The following is a 22,591-nucleotide window of genomic DNA, read 5'->3' as shown; positions in this document are numbered from 1 at the left end:
TGCACTTGCAGAAGAGGCTACTGCTTTCAAAAGCGGGGTGAGCCCTTCAACAAACACTGGTTCCAAGTGCGTAGTCAGTGACTTCCACCAGTTTAGTAGTTTGACTTTCTTTGAAACTTCAGCAGGCAGGTACTGCTTGGATATTATTTATTTTATTTAAATGATTTTAATAGATTGTACTAAGTTTAGGTCTTAATGGTTGTCAGAATTACACATTGAATTTTTAAACAGTTTTTTTTTTAAATAGAAAAAATGTATTTAATTTAAATTAAATAATTGGATTTAAATATATCTGATTATTTTTAAATTAATTTTTATCCACCTTGTGAAGGAGGAAGAGAGGGAGAGATCCCCTCCAAGGATCAGCAATGGCAATAGCCTCCCCTACCACCCTGCACCTGGCCCTGGAAGCAAGAGAGAGACAGCTCAGGGCCCAGGCTACAGAGTGACCTGCCCCCACACCAGTCCGGGCAGCAATGACAGAGGAACAGGGGAACAAACCCCACAGATGGTGTAGGTCGCTCTGGTGCCTGGCAAAGCCCTGTCCCTGGGATACTGGCACTTCTCACCCCAATACACTAATGTGGGATTGAATGGAGTGTCTGGGCTTGTTCAAGTGATCCTGTCTGTGAGATTGTGAGTCTGTGTGATCCTGTGTGTGTGTGCACATGCTGTTTGTGGGGTTGTGTGTGAATCTCTGCATTTGTGATTGTGTGTGTGATTGTGTATCTGTCGGTGTGCAATTCTGTGTTTGTGAGACTGTGCGTGTGTACGTGCTATTTGTGGGATTGTGTGTGAATCTCTGCGTTTGTGATTGTGTATCTGTCTGTGTGCAATTCTGTGTTTGTGAGACTGTGTGTCCGTGTGATCCTGTGTGCACGTGCTCTTTGTGGGATCGTGTGTGTGAATCTCCGCGTTTGTGATCGTGTATCTGGGTGTGCGCAATTCCGCGTTTGTGAGACCGGGGGCTTCGGTGTGCGCGGTTGTGTGTCCGTGTGACTGGCTGTGTCTGGGCGCCCGTGCGCTCCTCCCTGTGTGTGCGGGACTGCGGCCCGCGGGGCTCTGCGTGGGCGCGGGTGTGCTTGTGAATCGGTGCGATCCGCGGTGTGCGTGTGTGTGTGTGTGTGTGTGTGCCCGGCGTGCTGCGTGTGACAGCGCGGGCTGGGCTGGGCTGGGCGCCGCGGTGCTTCCCCGGCACTGGCACTGGCCGGGCGTGTTGGCGCGGCCCGAGGAGCCGCCGGCGGCGCCTCCATCCCCGGTGACCTTCGCCACCGTGCGCCCTGCGGGGGAGCTGGGCGCAGCCGCAGCGCAGGGGCCGAGCCGCAGTCCCAGACCCTCTGCGCCCGCATGGAGCCCCCCGCTGCTTCGCCCCAGTGACCGGGGGCAGCCGCCGGCCCCCACAGCTGCGCTGAGCCGCGCCCCTCCTGCTGGCGAAGGGGGCTGCTGGGTCCGAGCCAACCCCCCCCCCGAGCCCCATGGCCCGCCCCGGGGCCGGCGCGGCGGCTGCGGCCCCGCTCGCCCCAGGCTGGGAGCGGAGCTAGGCGGCGGGGGCCGCGCCGGGCTGCCCCATGATGTCCAGGATGAACGTAGCTCTCCAGGATCTCAGCAACAACGTGAGTAGCCGCCCGGCCGGGCAGCCAGCGCCGGGCGACCCCCCAGCCAGGCTCCGGCCAAGCCCCGGGCTCCCGGGACACCCCAGCTCCCGGCGAGGCGGGGGGAGCTGAGGGGCTCCAGGGGGGACTTTTAAATCACGCTGGCACTGGCTCCTGCTCCCTCCCCCCAGCACGGGGGGCAGCACCAGGGCCTGGGAAGCTGTGGGTGGAGGGGGGGCCAGGGGTCCCTGGAGCTCTGGGAGGCTGGCTGGGGGTGTAAACCACTGGGGGGTGCAACCCGTCCCCCGAGCCTGAGCCCATGGGGGGCAGGTGGGGGGAGGGAGGGGATGAATGGGAGCCACATGGTCTCTGTCTCCCCCAGCATCCCTCAAGGGCCCTGCACAATGGCCACACCCTAGAGGAAGAACTCAGGCAGCCCCTCCAGGCTGGGGGGTGGGCAGGCTTTCTGGGGGGAGTTCATCATGTTCAATGAGGGGCTAGAGGAAAGCTCTGGAGGTGTCCTCCAGGGGCTGGGGGCACTAAAGGGGAAGGGCCCGACCTCCCCTGGCAGGATGTTAGGTCAGGGGCCAGCCATCCCCACAGCAGGGAGCCAAGGGGGCTGGCAGAGAAGTCAGGGCTGAACCTAGCGCCTGCTTGGCCCTGCCTCGCTGCCTGGGTGTCTAGATCCTGTGACTCAGCCCCGCCTGGCCCCCTGAGGCTGCAGCTCAGCCGCCCCACTTCTGAGCCCCCAGGTCTGAGTGGCTGAGCCCCACCCACTCACCCCGGGAGCTGGGGTCCGGCAGCTTGTCTCTGCTGCCCCCCTCTTCAAGCGCCTGGATCCGGCAGGGCAGCATGGCCCCACCCCACTCACCCTGAGCCGGAGACTCAGCCAGGTCAGACCCCATCGTCTCCTCCCGGGCACCCTGACCCCGGGGCTCTGCCTCGCTGTGTCCTGGCCGCATCCTGCTGTGCTCTCTCGGGTCGTTGGGAATCGTCACTTGCTCATCACTGTGGAGGGTTCAAGTGGAGATGCTCAGGAGATGTCAGAAGCCCCAGGATCCCGGCACAGCGGAGCTGGGACATCTTAGCACCCCGTTCCACAGGGAGGGGGAAAGCTGACCCAGGCTGGAGGTTGGCTGGGCTGGCTAGGCTTAGCCAGCACCGTGAGCTGGGCAGCACCCACTAGACAGGGTAGGTAGAGGCTTCCCTCCCACCTTGCTCCCCCTAGGTCTGGGAAGGGCCCCTGCTGAGCCCACCGCTTACACCACACCCGGCAGGGGGCCGTTCGCAGTCAGGCCCAGTGACCTGCTGGGATACACTGGGGCTGCAGCGAGGGGCTTGATGTTTCTTGCTCGAAAGGCCAGTTACCAGGGAACCTCACTTGGATTGGGAGCGCCAGAGACCCAGCTGCAACTTGGTTATGGGTGCCTCTGCCCACTGTGTTACATCCTTCCTCTCCTTCTACATTGCTTGGGTCTCCAGAGGTGGGGGGAGGAAAGCCAGGGGCCAATCACCCGCTGTCCCTAGGGCCAGGGTAGGGGACGCCAGTGGATGCCAGGGATTCCTGGGGTCTGTATTGCCATGACAGCACACACCTGGTGGGTTTTACTGCGTGAGGAGAAGGCCTTGGAAAGGAGAATGCCTGTGATGGGGTGTGTGGGTCCTGGGCTGCTCCCCAGAGGCCCGTGTGGCCAAGAGTTACCAGAGCCAGTTACACCCCATTGGGGGTGGGAGGCTGAAGGAGTCAGAGTGACAAGCACATCTGAGCTGCCCGTCCTCCCGAAGCAGGGGTTCTAGGGGGGCTCTGTCTGGCACAGTGGGGCAGGTCTGCATTCCGGAGATTGTACAAGCTGTGCTTTCCCCGGAGCAGGGGGTCTCCCTGAACTGGAGGGGTGGGTGGAGGGAATCCCTGGCTCAGACATTTTCACAGATGCCAGCAGTTCCCAGGAATCCTTTCCCAACCAGGGAGTTTCTGCCAAATGTGTTTTTCTGAACACACTGAAGCCCATTCGTTTCCCGAGCTGGCAGCTTTTTTTTTTTGTTGCAAACCCCAGTGGTCTGTGGCTAGTGGAGTGCGATGCCTCTGGGGCCTTTGTGAACTGTGCCCTGGTGCTCACGCTCTGCCTGTTACCCGATCCATCCCTCCTTGTGCAATTGGGCTCCCCAATCTTAGCTTTTGTTTTTCAACAACTCTTTCTAGCCCTCGCAGCTGTGAAGGAAACGTGAGCCGAATATAAATGCCACGACGATGTCTGCCTGAGTCTGCAGACAGGCTCACACAAAACGGAGAGTGGTGACCCATCCCCATCCAGCTCAATGGCGTTAACCCTGAAACCTAATGACAAGTGCAATGTAACTGTCATTAACTATTTCACTCTTGGTCAATTAGCAAAAGCCTCCAGCTTATGTTCTTATCCCACTCTCCCAAACCACTTCCCCCAGCAAATTTTACGAGGCTCCTTAGCATGGGCGGCGCAAAAGAAGTTGGAATGAAATGGCCAGCTAAACAGCTGAGGGGTCCCTTCCCCCACACTAGACTTACACACATGTTAGGGATTGTCATCATCAGCATTAACTCATTCCACGCCTTCATTTTTAATGTTAATGAAGCTGCACTTGAGGCCTGGCATCAGCACTTTCTGAGCAAAGCCTGGTCTGCACTTGGAATTTAGCTTGACGTAGATATGATGCTCAGGGCTGTGAAAAATCCACATCCCTGAGTGCCATAGCTAGCTATGCCAACCTCCCCCCAACGCCCTCTGGTGTAGACGTGGCTAGTTCGCCAACCGAATGCTTCACACCATTGCACGGGGAAGAGGCGTTCGTACAGTGATGGAAGCCCCCTTGCGGTTGCTGTAGGATGAGTCTATGCTCTGGGGCTATGCTGGCATAGCTAAGCCGCTGTTATCACCCCTGCAGTGTTAGACAGCTCCTGACACGTTTGTAAGTCTAGTGTAGACAAGTCGGGCTGATTGAAAGTGCAAGCTGCTGTCTAGTCCTTCCTGGACTTCTGTTCTTTTACTTGGATTGCCAAAGAACTCGCGGGATCGACCAAACATTTGTAGCCTGGAACAAATGGGTGGGGCGTGTCAGCAGGTAACGCGGGCGGCAGGCACAGAGTCCTGTCTACACTAGATTCTTCACACACGTTAGAACATGTTCGCTAGCCTATCTGGCATCCCAGTTTTTCAGCCTAGTCCCGACAGAAGCCTCGCTGCCTCTTAGCGTATTTCACTGGCTTTAGTAACCTGGCCCCGCGTCCCAGCTCGCTGTAGCACAGCCTGGTGTTAGGGGATGCAGAGCTACTGCCCTCCATGTTCTGGCCATTCCTCACACCCCACTACCCTCGCTTGTTTTTAGGGGGCATGGTGCTGCTCTTCATGCCCTGGCTATGCTCCCTGCCCCACCAGAGAGGAACGCTCAGGATCACGGAGTTACGGGGCACAGAGAGAAATGGGAGGGCTGCATTGAGGACGGGGAGGGAGCAGGGCTGGGGGAGGGAGATGGATGGGAGGGTGCTGGGCTGGGGGAGGTTCCTTTCGCCCAAGAAAACACCTCTCTGAGGTTAGCGGAAGCCCATCGGGCTGGGCAGATATTCCTGCTGTCAGCTGCTACATTAAGATGCCAAGGCAGCCAGTTCCAGCTGTTTCTTGGCATGACCACATCTGCATGGCGAGGCCCAGCGCTGGAGCAGAGAGAGGAGGAGGTGGCGGTTGCTAGGAAATGAAGCTGCAGGTTGCCTGGGAACCGAGGACAATCTCCGGGAGGCAATCTGACACCTGTCAGAAATGCTGATGTCAGAGCAGCTTCTGTCGAGGCAGCCATGGCAACCCAGGGAGGGCGAAGGGACGGAGGGCGAAGGGATGGACGTTGCTCAGGGGCAACTGCTGGTGCCAGGCGGGGGCAAGAACTTCCCCTTCTCCAGAGCACCAGCCTGGCAGCACCACCTGGGCCTGCGCTTGAAACATTTAGGGGCCAGGCAGGGAAGGACCGTGACCCTCTAAAGTTGTAGGCAGAGGGAAACACATTTGTCTACTCTTGGCTGGCATTGCCAGGACCTGCGTTCTGCCTGCAAGGAGCCCCTGGTTGTGACGGGAGATTATTCAGGCTCTCTCATTCTCAGAGCGCAGAATAAGGGTTTTACATAAAAGGGAGGCCGGCAATTCCCACGGTGGTACCCCAGCCATGAGAGGCCATAGAAATGGCAGGGAGGGAGAGGAAATTGCCCTGCCCTAAACAGCTCCATGGCTCCTCAGCTCTGCCTCAGTGTCCCTCCTGCAGAATTCTGGGTCAGCTGGGGCCAGCGCCCCGCACAGGATCCTGGCTCAGCCCTCTGCGGTGTCATTCCTACTCTGCCTTTTCTCTCTCTGCAGATGTCTGATTACAAACGAGCTACTTTCCAGGATGAGGAGGGGGTGGATGCGGCTGGGGATGGAAGCGCCTCTCCTGACAGCGTGGAGGTAGGATCACACTCTTGGAACGGGCGCCAACGTGGCGCCTCTTTTAGGCCAGGACGCTGCTCAGCTTCCTAGCGGCCAGGGCCCACGTACTGCAAGGACGGACAAGGCTCAGCCTCTGGGCCTCTCCAGGTTCCTGTGGGCAGCTCATGTTCTACAGCAGAGCTATTAATACAAGCTGTTGCTGGATAATCTCATTGCCCAGGCTAGTTACAGAGCGCGTCCGATATCACCGGCAGGGACTGGAGAGGGAAAAGGAAGGAAAGGGGCCGTTTCCAATGGAACTATAGCTGATTCTGCCTCCTTTTCCCAAAGGCCACACACCCGCAGCTCTGCCAGTGCCCCTCTGTCCTGCCCTGCAACCTCTCTTCCCCCCACTGTTCCGGTCCTGGGTTCCCCACACACAGCGCCGCCACTGCCCCTTAGTCTTGCCCTGCAGCCCCTGCTAGCCCAGCTTTCGGCCTCTCCTGGCCCGGGGCTGCCTGTCACATCGAATTGTTTGGGTCCTGGGGGCAGTTTTTGGAGGTGAGTAAACTCCCCTGCAAGCCCTCTGGGAGCACCGCGTCTCCTTCCACTTTTCAGCAAGATTGAGGCAGCTCAGCTGGTCTGAAGGCTTTGCCCGGGCTGCAGCCCTTTCACATGGCTGGGCACCAGTGCCAGGCCCTGGCTCCCAGGAATGTAGCTCTAAGGGTGGTGTCACTGAGTCATCTCCACTGCTGCCACGGTCAGGCCTTGTGGGATCGCCCCTGGGGCAGAGCCGGCTTTTCCCGTCCGTTCTGCCTCTCCCAGCCGGGCCACACGGATTGTGGCCAGAAAGGGGAGGTTTTGCAATGCCTGACCGCTCCCCTCCCGCCCTCCAGCAGGTGCCATCCAACTCCAGCCATGGGCACCATCCATTTGTAGCGCCGGATGGGGCCCGCTCCCAACAGAATTACTAGTTGCTGGCACTCAGCGCTGGGGAGGGGCCACAGCATCTCTGCACGCCTGTGGGCAGTAGGGCAGTCCCGGGAGAAGCAGGGTGGCACTGGGGGGGGGGGGTCCTAAGGCAGGGCTGCCCTGAGGGAAGGACTAGCCCCACTGCAAGGCTGATTTGTGGCTATTTCTGATTGTGTCTGTGGGTTTAATCCATCAGGTGCCCATTCAAACACTCTCCCCTTCTGTTCCCTCCGTCCCCCCACCCCCGGAAACTCACCCTCTTGCTTCCCCCCCCAGGTGGGGTTCAGGAAGGGGGCCGCGCCCTTGCTAAGTCGCCTAAACTCACGGAGCCAGCTGGAGCTGGTTCTCTGCGCCGCCTGCCTAGTCATGGCTCTGCTGCTGCTGGGTTCTCTCATTGGTCTGGGCGTCCAGTACAGTAAAGGTAGGAAGGGGGGGCCCCTCCCTCACACACCTTCCCCGCAGCCCCCCAGATCATTCCCTGCCAAACAGCAGCTGCCCAGCGGGAACATGCCGAAATGCTGGCGGGGGAGAGAGGCGGCTCTGGGCTGGAATTACCCTAGGAGTCGCTGGCGGGGCGGGGGGAGGATACAGTGAGGGGATGCTCCTGGGACGATCCTGCAGGAAGTAACCATGAAATATTCTAAGGCACCACATGGCCAGGGCCTCACCTCCCAGCTGAAGAAGGGTGCTACTGCAGGACTCGGTTTCCCAGCTTCTGAGGACAGTGGGGGCCACCTCCAGTGCCCGTGTGCTGGCAATCACATGCCCAGCGCCCCCTCTCAATGGCGTCCAGGTACCAACCCAGGAGTGGTCCGTTGCAAGGGTGGGAGGCAGGGCGCCATTCCCAGATCTACCACCCACTTGCTGCAAGACCTTAAGCGAGTCCCTGCCTCAGTTTCCCCCTGTGTTGATCATGGGCCCTAAAATAACTGTCTCTCTCTCCCCCGCAGACCCTTCCCACAGCACGTGCCTAACCGAAGCCTGCATCACTGTGGCCAGTAAGATCCTGGAGGCCCTGGACCGGGACGCTAATCCCTGCGAGGATTTCTACCAGTACTCCTGTGGAGGGTGGATAAAGCGCAACCCGTTGCCCGATGGCCGCTCCAAGTGGAGCACGTTCAACAGCATCTGGGACCAGAACCAGGCCATCATGAAACACCTCCTAGGTGGGTGTAACCCGCATGCCGTGGCAGCCCTTTCCACACAGCCACAGAGGATCGGGGAGGCCGGCACTGGTGGAGAGTGCATGGTGGGCTGGATGGACAAAATGCTACCCAGGCTGGGACAGGGAGAGAAGGCCCATACATGCAGGGATTGCAGGCCCCCCCCCACACACACCCAAATTCACTGGGGTGGGGTTAGGAGACATTCCACATGCAGCCAGATAGACCCCTCAGCATAGAGGCTGGTGAGTCTCCTGGCTTGGCTCCAGCTGGCCCAGCCCGGCTGGTGCTGGGGTGGTGGGAGGATAACCTTTACGTGGGCATGTCACCTGCCGGCATGAATTGCTAGGTTACAGCTTCTTAGAACCAGCACGGGGCAAGCTCAGGTCACATCCTGCATCAGCTTCCATGGTCACTCTGCCTCGGAGCCTCCCTGCCGGCTGTGGGGCTAGCCAGGGGCACACGGTGGCACAGCGGCCGGCTGTCTGTCTGTCCCGCACCGGTACTGGCCAGGGGCACTTGGTGGCACACCGGATGCACCTGGGCAGACCCTTGAGTAGCTGCAGGGGACATTTCCCTGGTGCCGTCGCTGGTGGGGATCATGCCATGTAATCTGGGGGAACCTAACCTCCATGAGACTCAGTGCTCCCTCCCCTCTGCTTGGGTCCAAGGCAGGGGCTGGAACACAGCCCTTGGCACCCTGCTCACCCTGTGTCCGCTCTCCTGGGAGACCTGGCAGGGGAGCGATGGTGACACAGGGGGCTCCACATATAGCAGAAGTGTGAGAAGAGGAGCAGGCCCTAAGGGGGTCTGATCACAGGGCGTGGGCACAGCCAGGAAGTTCTAGGCCAGGCGGGCCGGTCTCCAAGGTCTCTCCGTGTGCTACAATCCCTCTGTAAGGGAGGAAGTGACTGCAGCCGTCTTGTTACCCGCTCCCCAGAGAATGCCACCTTCAACTCCAGCAGTGAGGCGGAGAGGAAGACCCAGCGCTACTACCTGTCCTGCCTGAAGGAGCAGAAAATTGCAGAGCTGGGCTCCCAGCCGCTGATGGACCTGATTGAGAAGGTGGGCGCCCCGGGGGCACGGGACCAGCTTGAGGTCTGGGCGGGAGCCCTGCTCAGGGAGGGAGGCGGCTCAGCGCCATCTCCTCTCTGCAGGGGCAAAGTCTCTCCAGGAGTGAGCATGGAACAGAGGCAAGGTGTGGAGGGAAGCACCCCCAGCCACACAGCACCCCCTAGTGCTGGGCTGGGAACACATGGGGGCACAGCAGCAGCACCCCCCACCCTCCCCAGCAGCGCAGCTCCCCATAGTGCTGGGCGGGGCATTGGGCAAGGAGCAGAGGCAGGGCATAGAGGGTCTCTCTGGTGCTGGGTGTGAATGTGAAAGATTAAAGCCAGAGGAATTTGGGTGTCCCAGTGGGGCAGCTCATCCTGTGTCCCTGTTTCCTGCAGATTGGCGGGTGGAATATTACCGGGCCCTGGAACCAGAGCAACTTCATGGAGGTTCTGAAGATGGTGTCAGGGACCTACCGGGCCTCCCCCTTTTTCACGGTCTACGTGGGCGCTGACTCCAAGAGTTCCAACAGCAACATCATTCAGGTAACCCTGCAACCATGCCCCGGTGAGAGCGGGCCCAGCCTGGGCGGGGACGCGGTGCCCCAGCCTCACACAGAGCTCCCACCGTGCAATGGGCCTGAGGCAAACCCCTCCCTTCACCCCAGCAAGGAAACACCCAGTCACCGCAAAATGGGGTGGAGGGGCCCGCCTGGCAGGGGGAGAGGGGCCCAAGGATGACACAAGGGATCCCAGCCAGGGATACAGGGGGCCCAGTGAAGGCATGAGGGGGGCTGAGTAAAGGCATGAGGGAACCTAGCCAAGGACAGAGGGAGCACAGGCAGCACAAGGCTATCATGGCTGTCTATTTCTGACTCTGAGCTTAGGTGGCCCAGTTCAGACACTCAGCCCTCTTCCTCCCTGACATACCTGGGAGTGAAATGTGCCAATGCCACGGACCCCAGGAAGGCGCCTCAGCCACTCGCTGCTGGGAATGTGAAAGCCATGTGGGGATTGCCCACAGATCAGCTTCGCCGGGCTGGGGTTGCCCCAGTTCTTCTACCCCATGGCTCCTCGGAATAGCAGTGACTAGGTGTGGGGGCAGGACAGGAGGGTAGCTGTGGAGATGGGGTCCAGGCTCATGTGTTCTCCATCTCCCAGGTGGATCAATCAGGCCTTTTCCTCCCCTCCCGGGATTACTACCTGAACAAGACAGCCAATGAGAAGGTAGGCGGCTGGGTGGGGGCAGCCTGCGCGTTCCCTCCCTTCCACAGAGTCTGCTGAGCCAGCCTGCGGGGCAGGCCTTAATTCATGCTAGCCCGGTCTCTGCTAGCCCAATGAGCTGAGATGTGTTCCCCATGTACTTCAGACTGATCAAATCACACCTAATCGTCTCTTCGTTAAGCTAAATAGGCTCAGCTCGAGTCTGTTGCTCTAAGGGAGTTTTCTCATCCTTGAATCATTCTCCTGGCTCTTCTCTGAGCCCTCCTCAATTTATGCCCCAGCTCTGAGATGACCCAAGAGGTCTTTGCTGTGTGAAATTCATGCTCCCACCCCACACCCTGGGTAGGACCCACGCCTTCCTGTGCTCCTGACGCAGATCCAGCCCAATGGGTGGAATGTGTCCCTCCCCAGATCTAAGGAGCTGAAGGAAAGCCAGCCCCTGGTGCTAGGAACCTGGACTGGAGCCTGTGCTGGCAGGACATCCTGGTGGGGGAAGGTGGGCCTCTGCTTGCAGGGATTTAAGAGCACAGGATCCTTAGGGGCTGAACTCACCCACGGCCCAGGACTGATTGTGCGGGGTACAGTGTGTTGCCCTGCCTATGTGACTAACCCCACTGCCTCTGGCTTGAGTGACAGGTGCTGGCTGCGTATCTGGACTACATGGTGGAGCTGGGGATGTTGCTGGGTGGGCTGAAGGTCTCCACCCAGGAGCAGATGGAGCAGGTGCTGGAGTTTGAGACCCTGCTGGCAAATATCACTGTCCCGCAGGACGAGAGGCGGGATGACGAGAAGATCTATCACAAGATGAGCATCGCAGAGCTACAGGTGAGTCCTGGGGCCAGCCTGGCGCTGCTGGGAGGGATGTGGGGGGAGAGAACTAGCAGGGTGCTACTGTGGGAGGGGGCAGGGCAGGGGAAAGGAAGCAGCAGGTGCCGCTGGGCATGGGGGGGGAGGCTGAGCTCTATTCCCAGGTATCAGGGATCAGTAGCGGGAGGCTCCCGTTTGCTGGGCGGGTCCCACCACGGCCTGGAGCAGCTGGGAGAAAAATTCAGCATGAAAAACGAGAGATGAACTGGATTGATCCGAGTCCTGCATTACATTACAGAGCTGCCTGGGCAGAGCCGTGAGAGCCCAGCCCAGCTTCACTGCACCCAGGGCACAAGGAGAGACAACAGCCCCATCCCAGTAACCCCTTCTGTTTCCCCCCCCCCCCCCCGGGGGCGGGGCCAGGCTGCTTTCCCCAGGCTCTCTCTGGCTGGGCCCTTTGTTGCCCATCCCCCCAGCCGGCTTTCATTAGGATTCCAGCAGGGTTGCTGTGTCATTAATGCAGGAGGCCTGGCTGAGCTGCATCCTAAGCAGCCAGGAGCCAGTGCTGAGATGCTGCCACCATCCCCCAGCCCAACATGCCCAGACCCACACGCAGAAACGTGGGGGCCTCTTGCCCCACATCGCTCACTCCCTAGGGCCAGCGGTGCAAGGGGGCATCCGCATCCCCAACGTCAGACAGAACAGGCAGCTCCTGGGGGAGATGTCCCTCAGTCCCACTGCACAGTGCCCTGCTGTCCCGGCTCTGGGCTCCCCCCATGGCCGCCCCCTCAATCCCAGCCACAGTCCCGTCTCCCAGCCCTCCACTCTGTTATGCTGGGGGAAGAGAGACCGGGACCCTCAGCCCAGTTTTTAAGCTTTTAGCAATATAGAAAAGCCAGCCTCAGTCACCATGCGGACGGTCACCAAGCAACCAGTCACCATGGCAACTGAGAGAGATGGGATCCGGGATCGGATTGAGGCGGAGGGGCAGGGCAGGATGGGGCTGGGGGGCTGAGAGTGAGGCAGAGATTCAGGCAGCGAGTCTACGTGATGGGGGGCTGGAGTAAAACTGAGTGATCTGAAGGGTTTCTCCAGGGACACGCCTCCCCCTCCATCCCCAGTGAAACCCAGTCTCCTGCGCTTGCTGCGCCGTGGGATGGGGTTCCCTAGCCAGGAGGTGGTCCTGCATGGAGCCCCAGTTACCTAGAGCCCGGGGAGCTCACCTTAGGAGCTGGGGAGGAGCAGTGCTTCCCCTCACGGCCCCGTATCTCGGCAGGCTCTGGCCCCCGCCATCGACTGGCTGGATTACATGGCCTACGCCCTGTCCCCACTGGAGCTGAGCGAGGCGGAGCCCGTGGTGGTGTATGGCCGTGAGTATCTGCAGCAGGTCTCCGACCTCATCAACAGCACGGACAGAAGGTAAGAGCTCCAGCTGAGGGGGGTTGGCTCCGGGACCCTCCAGCCAAGTGATGTCGGCAGCACCCCCTGGGAAGCGGGGCACAATGTCCATGGGGGCTGCGGAGCATCTGTCTCAGGGCAGTGCCCATGGGGGCATGTCTAAGGCCATGTACATCGGGGGTGGGGATGGGGGTGGGGGTGTGTCTCCAGCCTATGCCCATGGGGGCAGGGTGGGGGTCTCAGTAAGTCAGTGTGGCTCTGTCGTTTGCAGCATTTTGAACAATTACATGATGTGGAACCTGGTTCAGAAAACTGCCTCCAGCCTGGACCAGCGCTTCGAGACGGCCCAGGAGAAGCTGCTGGAAACCCTCTATGGCACCAAAAAGGTGAGCGGCTGCTGCCTGGGGCAAACCAGGCCACGCCGCTGGCGTCAGCCCCGAGGCGCCTTTCTTTAGGCACATGGGGGAATCCTGGGCCCTGTGAGCGTTACCGCTTCATATGCCCCCAGGGAATCCCAGACCATCCTCAGCCAGGCGGCCATGACCTGGCCTGTCTGGGGCGTCGGGGAATGAGGGACTGATGGGAGGGGCTGCTAAGGGGACATGCCTCTGGGCCACACGGCCTCCAGCAACGGGTCAGAGTCAAAGAGCCCTGCCGGCTGCGAGTGGGGGACGCGGGGTAAGGACACTGAGCAGGGACAGCCGGGGGGATGGCGGGGCTAGTGAAACGCTTGAGAGGCAGGGGGCAGGGTGAAACTCAGGGCAGCATCAGGCAATGCAACCAACATCCCCTAGATGCTGCGCAGGCCATGCAGAGCAGAGAAAAGGGAATCCCCCCCCTCCCTCTGCAGCAGCGCTTGGGGCCCTGCGGGGCCAGAGACTGTGTCCTCCTGTGTCAGGGCTTGGCCCAGGCCCCTGCCCCACAGCAGGGCCGGCGAGGACACAGGGACGCGGCCCCAACTCTCTTCAGGTCTCACCCTGTCTGTGTCACTCTCTCTCTGGAGTCCTGCACCCCTCGCTGGCAAACCTGCATCTCCAACACCGACGACACGCTGGGCTTCGCCCTGGGCTCCTTGTTTGTGAAAGCCACCTTCGACAGAGATAGCAAGGAGATTGTGAGTACCCCTGCTCTGCCCCGAACCCCTGGCCTCCCTCACACCAGTACTCCTGCAGCCCCTCTGCCTCCAAACTGCCACGCACCAGTTCTCTTGCTGCCCCACCACCCCCCTGCAGATCCTTATTTCTCTTATCTTCCCCTATTTCCTACGCCTCCCCAATTCCTGTGCAGCCCTCCAATTCCTCAGCGGTTAGTTCCCCAGCTCTGTGCAGCACAGGGCAAGTGCACATAGGAGAGAGAGCAGGGAATTCCCTGCCCCACCAGTCACCCAGGCGAGGAGAGATCCTGCCCTCGGTGTCCTCCTGTGAGGAGCAGGGCAGTTCCTCCAGAGGGGCTAAGGCTGGGAGGAAGGGCTAGCACTGCATGACTGTCTACAATGAGTGGGGGTCACAGGGGCTGGCAGTGTGGGGGGGACTGACTCTCTCTCTCTCTCTCCCCCCTGTAGGCAGAGGAGATGATCAGCGAGATCCGGACAGCCTTTGAGGAATCCCTGGACCAGCTTGACTGGATGGACGAGAAGACAAGACAGGCTGCTAAGGAGAAGGTGACCTCTGCTCTGCTGGCCTCCTAGCCCACAGTGGGAAGGGAGCCAGCCCAACTCCTTCTCTGGTTTAGAGGGGAGACGGTATCAGTGCCCCAGCTTCCAAATGGTCCCTCCCCCAGGCAATGCCCTCTTCAACTACTGCCCCTGCATTCTCCCCCCGCATGAGATGCATGCGGCAGGGGGATCCCTGGTCTCTGGGACCTGGGCGTCCTGGTAGTGGGGAAATCCCAGCCATGTAGTCCCTGGGCTCCAGGACACCAGGGTAGCTGGCTCCCTCTCCTCACCCCGCTACGATCTCAGCGGCTGCCCCTGCCCCTCTCTTCACAGGCAGACGCCATTTACGACATGATCGGCTTCCCGGACTTCATCCTCGATAACAAGGAGCTGGACGACGTCTATGACGGGGTAGGTGGCCCTTGGCATAGGGACCTGGACCGAGTGTGGCCCTGGGACTGCAAGGCCAGTGGGGAGCAAGTGGCTCCCAGCTGCTTGTGGCAGGCACGTTGTAGGGATCCAGTGAAGCAAGGGTCCGACTGGGGTGAGATCTCACCCATGTCCCACCCGGGATAGCATGTCCCACCACGGGAGGGGCTGTGCAGTGGGGATGGGCTCCAGGCACTCATGGCCCCCAGTGGTATAGTCACTGGTGCCTAGATTGACCTGTCTACCCACATCTCACCCCTTCACTGCCTGTGGAGTTGTGGGGGAGGGCATGCCCTAGCCCATCCCAGACACCCCACCCTGTACCCAGCCTGCAAAGTTGAGGGGTGCAGCCCTAGCCCATCTCACCCCTTTGTGTTTCTTTCTCAGTATGAAGTCTCTGAAGACTCCTTTTTCCAGAACATGTTGAACTTCTACAATTTCTCTGCCAAGGTCATGGCCGACCAGCTGCGGAAACCCCCCAACCGGGACCAGTAAGGAGCTGCTGCATCAGGGGCACCTCCCCCCGCAACTGGGGCAAAGACTGGGGTGGAGGCAGGGCCCCAAATGAGGAGTGCATGGACCGCCCTGGTCCTCTGCATGACCACACGAGGGCTAGTTTTGGAGCATGGTTGGTGCCACCGGCTAGAGAGGGGAGGGGGAGCTCCTGCCCCATTCTGCTGGTCAAAGCTCAGCACACGTAGCACTGCAATGCAGCCCGCAGCCACCCTCACTAGCAAGGTGGAGGTGCAGCCTGTGGACACGACCAGTCCCAGTATGCAATGCCCTGTTTAGAACCTAGTGGCTGGCCGCACTGCCTGCTGGGAGTTGTAGTCTCCACAGACTGCACCATCATGGAAGCCAAGAAGGCAGCTGCACCCTGCTCTTCCCATGCAAGGTGGGGACACCCAGCTCACTTCAGAAGCACTTGGCCTGAATAATCCCACTGCAAGGTTCTCCCCCGGCCAACCCCGCTCTTGGTGCAGCTGCAGCCGCCCGTCTTTTCACAAGGACACGTACTCACTCCCACATCACAACAGTCACCCGCCTTGCTCCATCTGCATCACAGACACAACCCAGCAGCCGCCTGACCCTGTAATAGAAAAAGAGCTGCCCCAGCCAGGACCCCAGAGAAGGGGACTGACGTCCCGCTGCGTTCCTGGCCAACCTTTGGCTCATGTCACCCCAGTCACTGGGGCAGACCTCAGCTCTCAGGCGGTTGGGAGGCTGCTATAATGGGGTGAGGCTCAGCCAGCTCCCAGCACATCAGCAGAGTGTTTCTGGCTGGACCAAAAGGGCCATGGTAAGGCTGGCTCCGAGCCCAGAAAGGAGCTTTCCCCTGCATGGCTGGCTGCTTCCGCAGCTGTGGCCTGGACGCCCCGGTCCTTTGCTAGCAGGCTGGCAGGCACTGGGGAGACACTGCCTAACGTGTTCGATCCTTTCTAGGTGGAGCATGACCCCGCAGACCGTCAACGCCTATTACCTGCCCACCAAGAATGGGATAGTCTTCCCCGCCGGCATCCTGCAAGCTCCTTTCTACGCCCGCAACCACCCCAAGTGCGTCCGGTGCTCTGGGCTCTCGCCGGGTCACAGCCTGTGTGGTGTGGCGGGAGGAGGCTGGCGAAGGAGGGGGGCATGAGGCCCACCGGCAGCTGCAGCTCACTGGGCAATGCTCAGATCTGGGCAACTCCCTCTCTCAGGCGGGGGCAGCCCCCAGTCCCAGGAGCAAGGAGCGGAGCTTCCAAGGTGGGAGACGCTCTGGCTCAGAGCTGCTGCCATCCAAGTGCTAATGGAAGATTCCCCAATCCCTGCATTTCCCCGATCAGAGCGGAGCTTCCTGCCCTGGGATCCCAGCAGGACAGGCACGTGCTACTGCCCTGGGTCCCATTGCAGTGTGTCCCTCAGGAAGCAGCTGTGGGCTGGGGGTGGGACGAGCAGTAACAGGAAGATCACCTGGCCCAGTGTGATGAGCCTCTGCCTGCTCCCTGCCCTTCTCAACCTCCGAGAGGACAGGTCCTGCACCAGCCCGCCCCATGGGGAGTCAGCACCCATGCTGTGGAAAAGGCCAGGCAGGTGTCGCCATCCCAGTGGCTTGGTCCTCGGCTAGGGTGACCAGACAACAAGTGTGAAAAATCGTGACAGGATGGGGGGTAATATCAGGACTGTCCCTATAAGATCGGGACATCTGGTCACCCTGTCCTCGGCCCATTGTTCTCTGTCCGGTGGGGATGGCTAACGTTTGGCCCATGGAGTTGCACGCTGGGGCTGCAGAAACCGCAAATGCCAGCCTGCACTGCTCTTTCTATGTGGCCAGGCCCATTGCTAAGGCTGGTAGCCTTCCCCCCGGGCCAGCCTTCAGTGTTAACTATGAGGGCAGCTGAAGACCGATCGCCCATTAGGTGCCCACCTTGGGCTCCCAGCAATCTGGCAATGCAGCCCTTGGCTGGGCAGAGTTTGCGCTTTGCCCAATAGTGACAAACTGATGCTAGGCAAGGATCTACTCCAAGCCTGCCCCGCCAGTGCAGCGCATTGTTACGGGCAGTCGTCCTCCAGGTGCCTAGCTAGATGCACGCTTAGAGTGTCACCTCCTTTGGGCAGCCAGGACCCCGGCCCTCTTCATTGACTCCTCATCAAAAGGGCACCAAAGCGCACTGGAACGCAGCCTGGGGCTGACTCTGCTGTCTGAGCCGTGAGCAGGGAGGCCCCAGTAGCACTGTGATAAGGGCCACGGTAAGAACGTCGACAATAAACTAGGGTTTCTTCTTGGCTTCACCCAGGGCCCTCAACTTTGGCGGCATTGGTGTAGTGATGGGACACGAACTCACACACGCGTTCGATGACCAAGGTAGGACCCAGTTGGCCCGTCAGGCTCCCTCCGGCCCCTCGCTCAGCTCCCTGGTCTGACGCACACACCCTGCCGCTCCAAGAGCGCTCCAGGCACTATTGGAAGAGACACTTGGTTCAGGGACACTGGAACCAAGCAGTAGATAGGGAGGCGATGCTAAATCCCCCCCGACGCAGGGCCCAGCTCCTCTTCATCGCAGCCTCATTCTGTCCTCTGCACTATGGAGCCGCCCAGCACCGCTGTCCTCTACATGCCTGCAAAGGCTCCCGGCATCTCTCCTCTGGGCCACCCGTGGCCGTGCCCTTCATTCCATCGTGTGCTTTCCCACATCGTCATCTCGCAGCACGGTCAACACCCCTTGCCCACGGTAGCTTCTTCACAGCCCCCGAGATGCCCTTTCCCTTCGGCTGGCTCTCCACCCCATTTGTTTGTCCTCCTGTCTCCCCAGGTGACACCTGCAGGCATCTCCCCAGGCTTCTCTGTGCAGCTTTCGCTTCTGCTCCATCTGCTTGGTGAGGACCCATGTCTCTGCATCTCGGGCCATGGCTAGTGGCTGACGATTCCCAGTCCCCCCCTCCATCCTGCTCCTTGTGGCTATTGGGGATCTTCCCTTTCTCCAGCTGAACTCGTGCTTGTTTTGTTTGCATCCTTTCTCTGCATGCTCTGGAGCGTTGCCAGGCCCCGGCTAGTGGTGGAACCCAAAAGGCAGCTTTGGGGTGATTGGGGCCTGTAAGCCAAGAGTCACTCCCTGGGTGTCTGGTTGAGAAGCGGGTGATGTTCCCGCACTTACAGGGTTACAGACAGAGCCGCCATCAGGGTAGGGGGCCTGCAGGCTCAGAGCTTTGAGAACGGGAGTGGAGGCTTTCACCTGTAGGCTGCTGGTTCAAAGCCAGCCCTGGTGGCCAAGAAAGAGCAAGTCACCCATGGTTCTTTGGTGGCCGAAGGTGAAGCAAGTAGGGCTTCTGGCCAGTCCCTGGCAGACAGAGAAGCCACCAGCACCAATTGACCCTATTGCTAGCAACTCGAGAAGCCAAGCACGGAGCAGGCCAGGAAGTGTGACTTCCTCTTCTGCAGGGGCCATGGCAGGTCAGGGGGAAGCTCGCACAGCTGCTGCCCAGGCAGCTCCTGCTGGAGAGATGGGGCCTCAGAAGATCCTGGGAGATGATCCTGTCCTTTCCCTGTTGCGCACTGGCAGGGGCACCATGGGGAGGGAGGATTCCTGAAGCCCATAGAGTAGGTGTTCCATCCCCACCCTGAGCTGGACTGGTCTGTGCCTCTGATTTTTCCCTTTTCACGTCACTCTCCATTTCAGCAGCTGCCTCCGCTGCTCCTGACAGATACCCACACACAGGCAGCAGGTCAAAGATCCCCTGTCAAGCCATCGCACGGGCCCTTGTCACTTACCTTATCCCTGGGGCTGCCTGCAACATCCTTCATGCTGGGGGCCACGCAGCAGGGAACGGAGCCTGTGCTGGGAGCAGTGGGTCAGTTCGCTAGCCGGCTGCCTGAGGGGAGGCACCAGGGACGAGTGCAGGTGACAGAACTTGTAGCGCCGTCCGTGCCGGCAGCTCTTCTTCCTGCCACGCAGAACATACCGGCTTGTCTTCCAGGTCGCGAGTACGACAGAGAGGGGAACCTGCGGCCCTGGTGGCAGAACTCCTCCCTGGAGGCCTTTAAGAACCGGACCGAGTGCATGATGGAGCAGTACAACAAGTACCTGGTGAACGGGGAGCACGTCAATGGCAAGCAGACGCTGGGGGAGAACATTGCAGACAACGGGGGCCTGAAGACAGCGTACAATGTGAGTCAGCCAGCCGCCCAGGCGGGGGATGGGCAGCACGGCCCCAGGGCCCGGGGTTCAATTCCCACTGCCCCCTGATTCTGAGCCGAGCGTCACCTGGTGTTTGCTACCGTTTCGTGGCATGCCTTCTTGGTTCCTTGCAGGCCTATAAAGCCTGGCTGCGGAAGAACGGGGAGGAGAAGCACCTGCCTGCCGTGGGGCTCACCAACAACCAGCTCTTCTTCGTAGGGTTTGCTCAGGTACGGACCTGGGTTGGGAAAAGAGCTAAGCTGCCCATCCCCCACGCTGCCGCCACCTCTCAATCCCAACCCACAGCCCCTCCCGCCTCCGGTCACGCCAACGTTGGGACATGCCCACCCACACGGCTCTGCTGATGCCCCTCACTCCCAACCTGCAGCCCCCCCCGCTGTTACAGGCCTGGGTTCCCCACACACAGCCCTGCGGACGTCCCTCAGTGTTAATCCACAGGTCCTGGCGTTCCATTTTTGGGATCAAGGGGCCATGGTTTTATCAGGCCCGAGCCTGCAGAAGTGAGACCCAAGAGAAGAGAACCAGAGGGGACCATCCGGGCCCCACACAACTCTAACATGGGTCAGGCTCACTCCCAGCTAGCACTTCGTCTTTCCTTCCCCTAGCTTCATTCACCACCTCCCCGAACCCGCCAGAGAGGTCAGGGCAGTCGCACGGCTGCTGCTGCCCTGGGCCATACCTGCTCTGTCTCAGCGCAGGGCAGCCTTGGCCCAGGGTGCCCAGGACAGGACGCCGGCTCAGGAGAGGGTGCAGCCCAGCAGTCGTCCGGGAGCCAGGCTGGGCCCTGGGCTGAGGATCAGACCAGGTGTGCATGTCCCTAACCCTGGCCCTGGTTGTCTCCCTCGCACAGGTGTGGTGCTCCGTGCGCACGCCGGAGAGTTCGCACGAGGGGCTGGTCACCGATCCGCACAGTCCAGACAAGTTCCGGGTCATCGGCACCCTCAGCAACACCAGGGACTTTGTCGAGCACTTTAACTGCCCGGTGGGCTCGCCCATGAACCCCGGCAAGCACTGTGAGGTGTGGTAGAGAGAGGGGCCGGCAGGGCAAGGAGGCGAGCAGGGAGGGGAACGGAGAGAATCTGTACAGACACAACCAACCAACCGTCCCAGGACACAGGCAGGCCGGAGCACCGCCGTAGCATCCCAGAGTCATACCCCTTCTTCCCCCAGCCCCTTGGATGGGGACGTCTCCAGGAGTGAGTGTAGGAGCCGGGTGGTCCTGCATCTCCTGCTGGGTGGAGCTTGGGACCCAGCCCACCTGCCTTGGTCACGCTCCATCTCTGCGCCATTGACCCCACCCCTATTATCAGCACCTGCCACCCCGGCCAGCCTTCTCGTTGCAAGGAGAGTCAGCCTATGGTCTCCTGCCAGAGCCCCACGCCAGCCAGGCAGCCCTGCCTCCATCAACCCCCGAAAAGAGGGTCATGGGTTGAGAGAGCCTTCGATGGCTCACTTTGGGCAATACCTGCCCTGCCCTGCCCTGCGGGTCTAGGCTGGGTGCAGCTCCTCCAACGACAGCAACACTGGGTGTGCGGGTGCCGCCAGGGCCCGGGTGATCTCAGCACTGTGTGACCTGTCTCTGCTGGAGTCGGGCGAGACGCCCTGGCTAGAAGGGCACCCTGGACTCCCGGCAGGGGCAGCACTCGCGCTGCAGCAAGCCAGGGGCTGGGCTATGAAGAAAAACCCTGGAGTAGTTGAGGAGAGTTGGGGAGCACGGGGTAGAATGGGGCAGAGAAAGTGTCATCCCGGAGAGGGGTATGGCCGGGGCAGGAGCAGAGGGACAACACCTCCAGCAGCACAGTGCCCCTGGCACCAGGCTGGGAGATGGAGCCAGCCAGGACAGGAAGGGCAGCAGTGCGGCACCCCCTACCACTGCTCCGGGCACAGGGAAGTGGGCAGACTCCGGGTCTGAAGAGCAGTAGCCCAGCACCCTCTGGGGCCAGGCTGGCAGGTGGAGAATGTCCACAGGCATTTTATCATCTTTTTAAACCTAACGGAACAGCAGCCGTTAGCCTCCTGAGGATCCCTTCGGACTGCGATGGAGACGGGGCCATACCCAGGATTAGCTCTGACACAAACCTTCTATTCTAAACTAACTCCACTGCCCTCCCACCTTCACCCTCGCTCACTCAGCTGTGTGCCAGGACAGGCTTCTTCTGGATCATTTAAACGGGACCGGACAAGCTTCAGAACGTGAGCTGCTCTCGCTTCGGGGGCATTTTCTTAACCTTTTTAGGCTCATTATAATCCAAAACCAGCTTGGCTTAGAAACTCCCCATTTGCTTTAATCTGCTGGTCATGGCGGGGACTGGTGCCTTGGACTAGTTTTGGGTGGTTGTCGGTGGATTTATTTAATGATTAAAAGCAGTTTCCTCTTTCACACTAGGCTCCGTGGAGTTCTTAGCGCTGCACCATCCCAGCCAAGATGAGCACAGCAGGATAAGCACCAGGCAGGGTAGTACCCGCATGGAGTCAGAGACACAGATGTAGGGTGGGGTGGAATCTGGAGAGGGCAGCTTGCGAGGTCCTGGGGCAATCCTGACACTGAACACTTCTTATGTATTTTTTAAAAAAAATTAAGGAAATTGCCGGGGCCGGAGGGACTTTGTTAAAGTGGAGTTAAGACTGGGGGAAAAAATCTCGCAGTGACTTTAGTGAATGCTCTAGTTTCTGTAAAAACACAAAACCTTGAAGAGTCTAGAAATTAGGTTACATGTAAAATAAAAGACATGAGAAAGTCTGCGAATGTACAAGGGAGGTCATTCAAAGAAACCTAACCCCATCCCAGTATGGGACACCATCAGCCCCACTGGCTTCCTACATTTACCCCCATCTAAGGGCTCGTAGGCAGGCTGAATCGCAGGTGACAGGACAATTCCTATCCCCAGTAGGGGAAGCTGATCCCTACAGGAGTTGGAGTGACACTAACTTGCTAGGGAGATGGTCCACATTTCCCTAGTAGCTCTGCAATAAATAAAGCAATGGGAGGCGCCCAGCCTCTGTTGATGGAGTCCAATTCTCCCACAAAGACCACCATTCATGTAAGGGTCAGGGACTCCCGCTATAGCAGGGCCCCCCCCCCCAGCACTGAGCCAGCATGCACCTGAGCACATGGCAGCAGGAGGACAAGCACCCCCCACATTAGCAAATCTCCCACCACAGCCCCAAGGATTTGGGTTAATGCCCACGGCGACATGGTCCCTTGT

At 59.8% G+C, this 22,591-nt stretch overlaps 1 protein-coding gene across 1 annotated transcript; it reads left to right on the top strand.

Moving 5' to 3' along the window:
- The first annotated feature begins 1,172 nt into the window (after positions 1–1,172).
- ECE2 (endothelin converting enzyme 2) lies at positions 1,173–22,125 on the top strand. The gene is made up of 19 exons (XM_067536467.1): positions 1,173–1,613; positions 5,966–6,052; positions 7,262–7,406; positions 7,936–8,151; positions 9,089–9,213; positions 9,600–9,746; positions 10,362–10,427; positions 11,061–11,249; positions 12,508–12,650; positions 12,901–13,015; positions 13,633–13,743; positions 14,191–14,289; positions 14,617–14,694; positions 15,100–15,203; positions 16,156–16,266; positions 17,487–17,554; positions 19,165–19,355; positions 19,499–19,594; positions 20,236–22,125. The coding sequence occupies exons 1-19, from the start codon at positions 1,569–1,571 to the stop codon at positions 20,410–20,412; spliced, it is 2,313 nt and encodes a 770-aa protein (XP_067392568.1). The 5' UTR covers positions 1,173–1,568; the 3' UTR covers positions 20,413–22,125.
- Positions 22,126–22,591: the final 466 nt, after the last annotated feature.

This window comes from Emydura macquarii, unplaced genomic scaffold (genome assembly GCF_026122565.2).
Source record: "Emydura macquarii macquarii isolate MOO-44397 ecotype Brisbane River unplaced genomic scaffold, CSIRO-AGI_Emac_v2 contig_3603, whole genome shotgun sequence".
In the NCBI taxonomy this organism is placed as follows: domain Eukaryota; kingdom Metazoa; phylum Chordata; order Testudines; family Chelidae; genus Emydura; species Emydura macquarii.
Note: the sequence above shows the minus strand (reverse complement) of the source record. Positions and strands in the feature narration are given on the sequence as shown.

Coding starts and splice junctions, on each gene's coding strand:
- ECE2 (XM_067536467.1), top strand. CDS start 1,569: ATGATGTCCAGGATGAACGTAGCTCTCCAGGATCTCAGCAACAAC. Junction 9,214..9,599: donor TGATGGACCTGATTGAGAAG/GTGGGCGCCCCG, acceptor TGTTTCCTGCAG/ATTGGCGGGTGGAATATTAC. Junction 19,356..19,498: donor GCCTGAAGACAGCGTACAAT/GTGAGTCAGCCA, acceptor GGTTCCTTGCAG/GCCTATAAAGCCTGGCTGCG.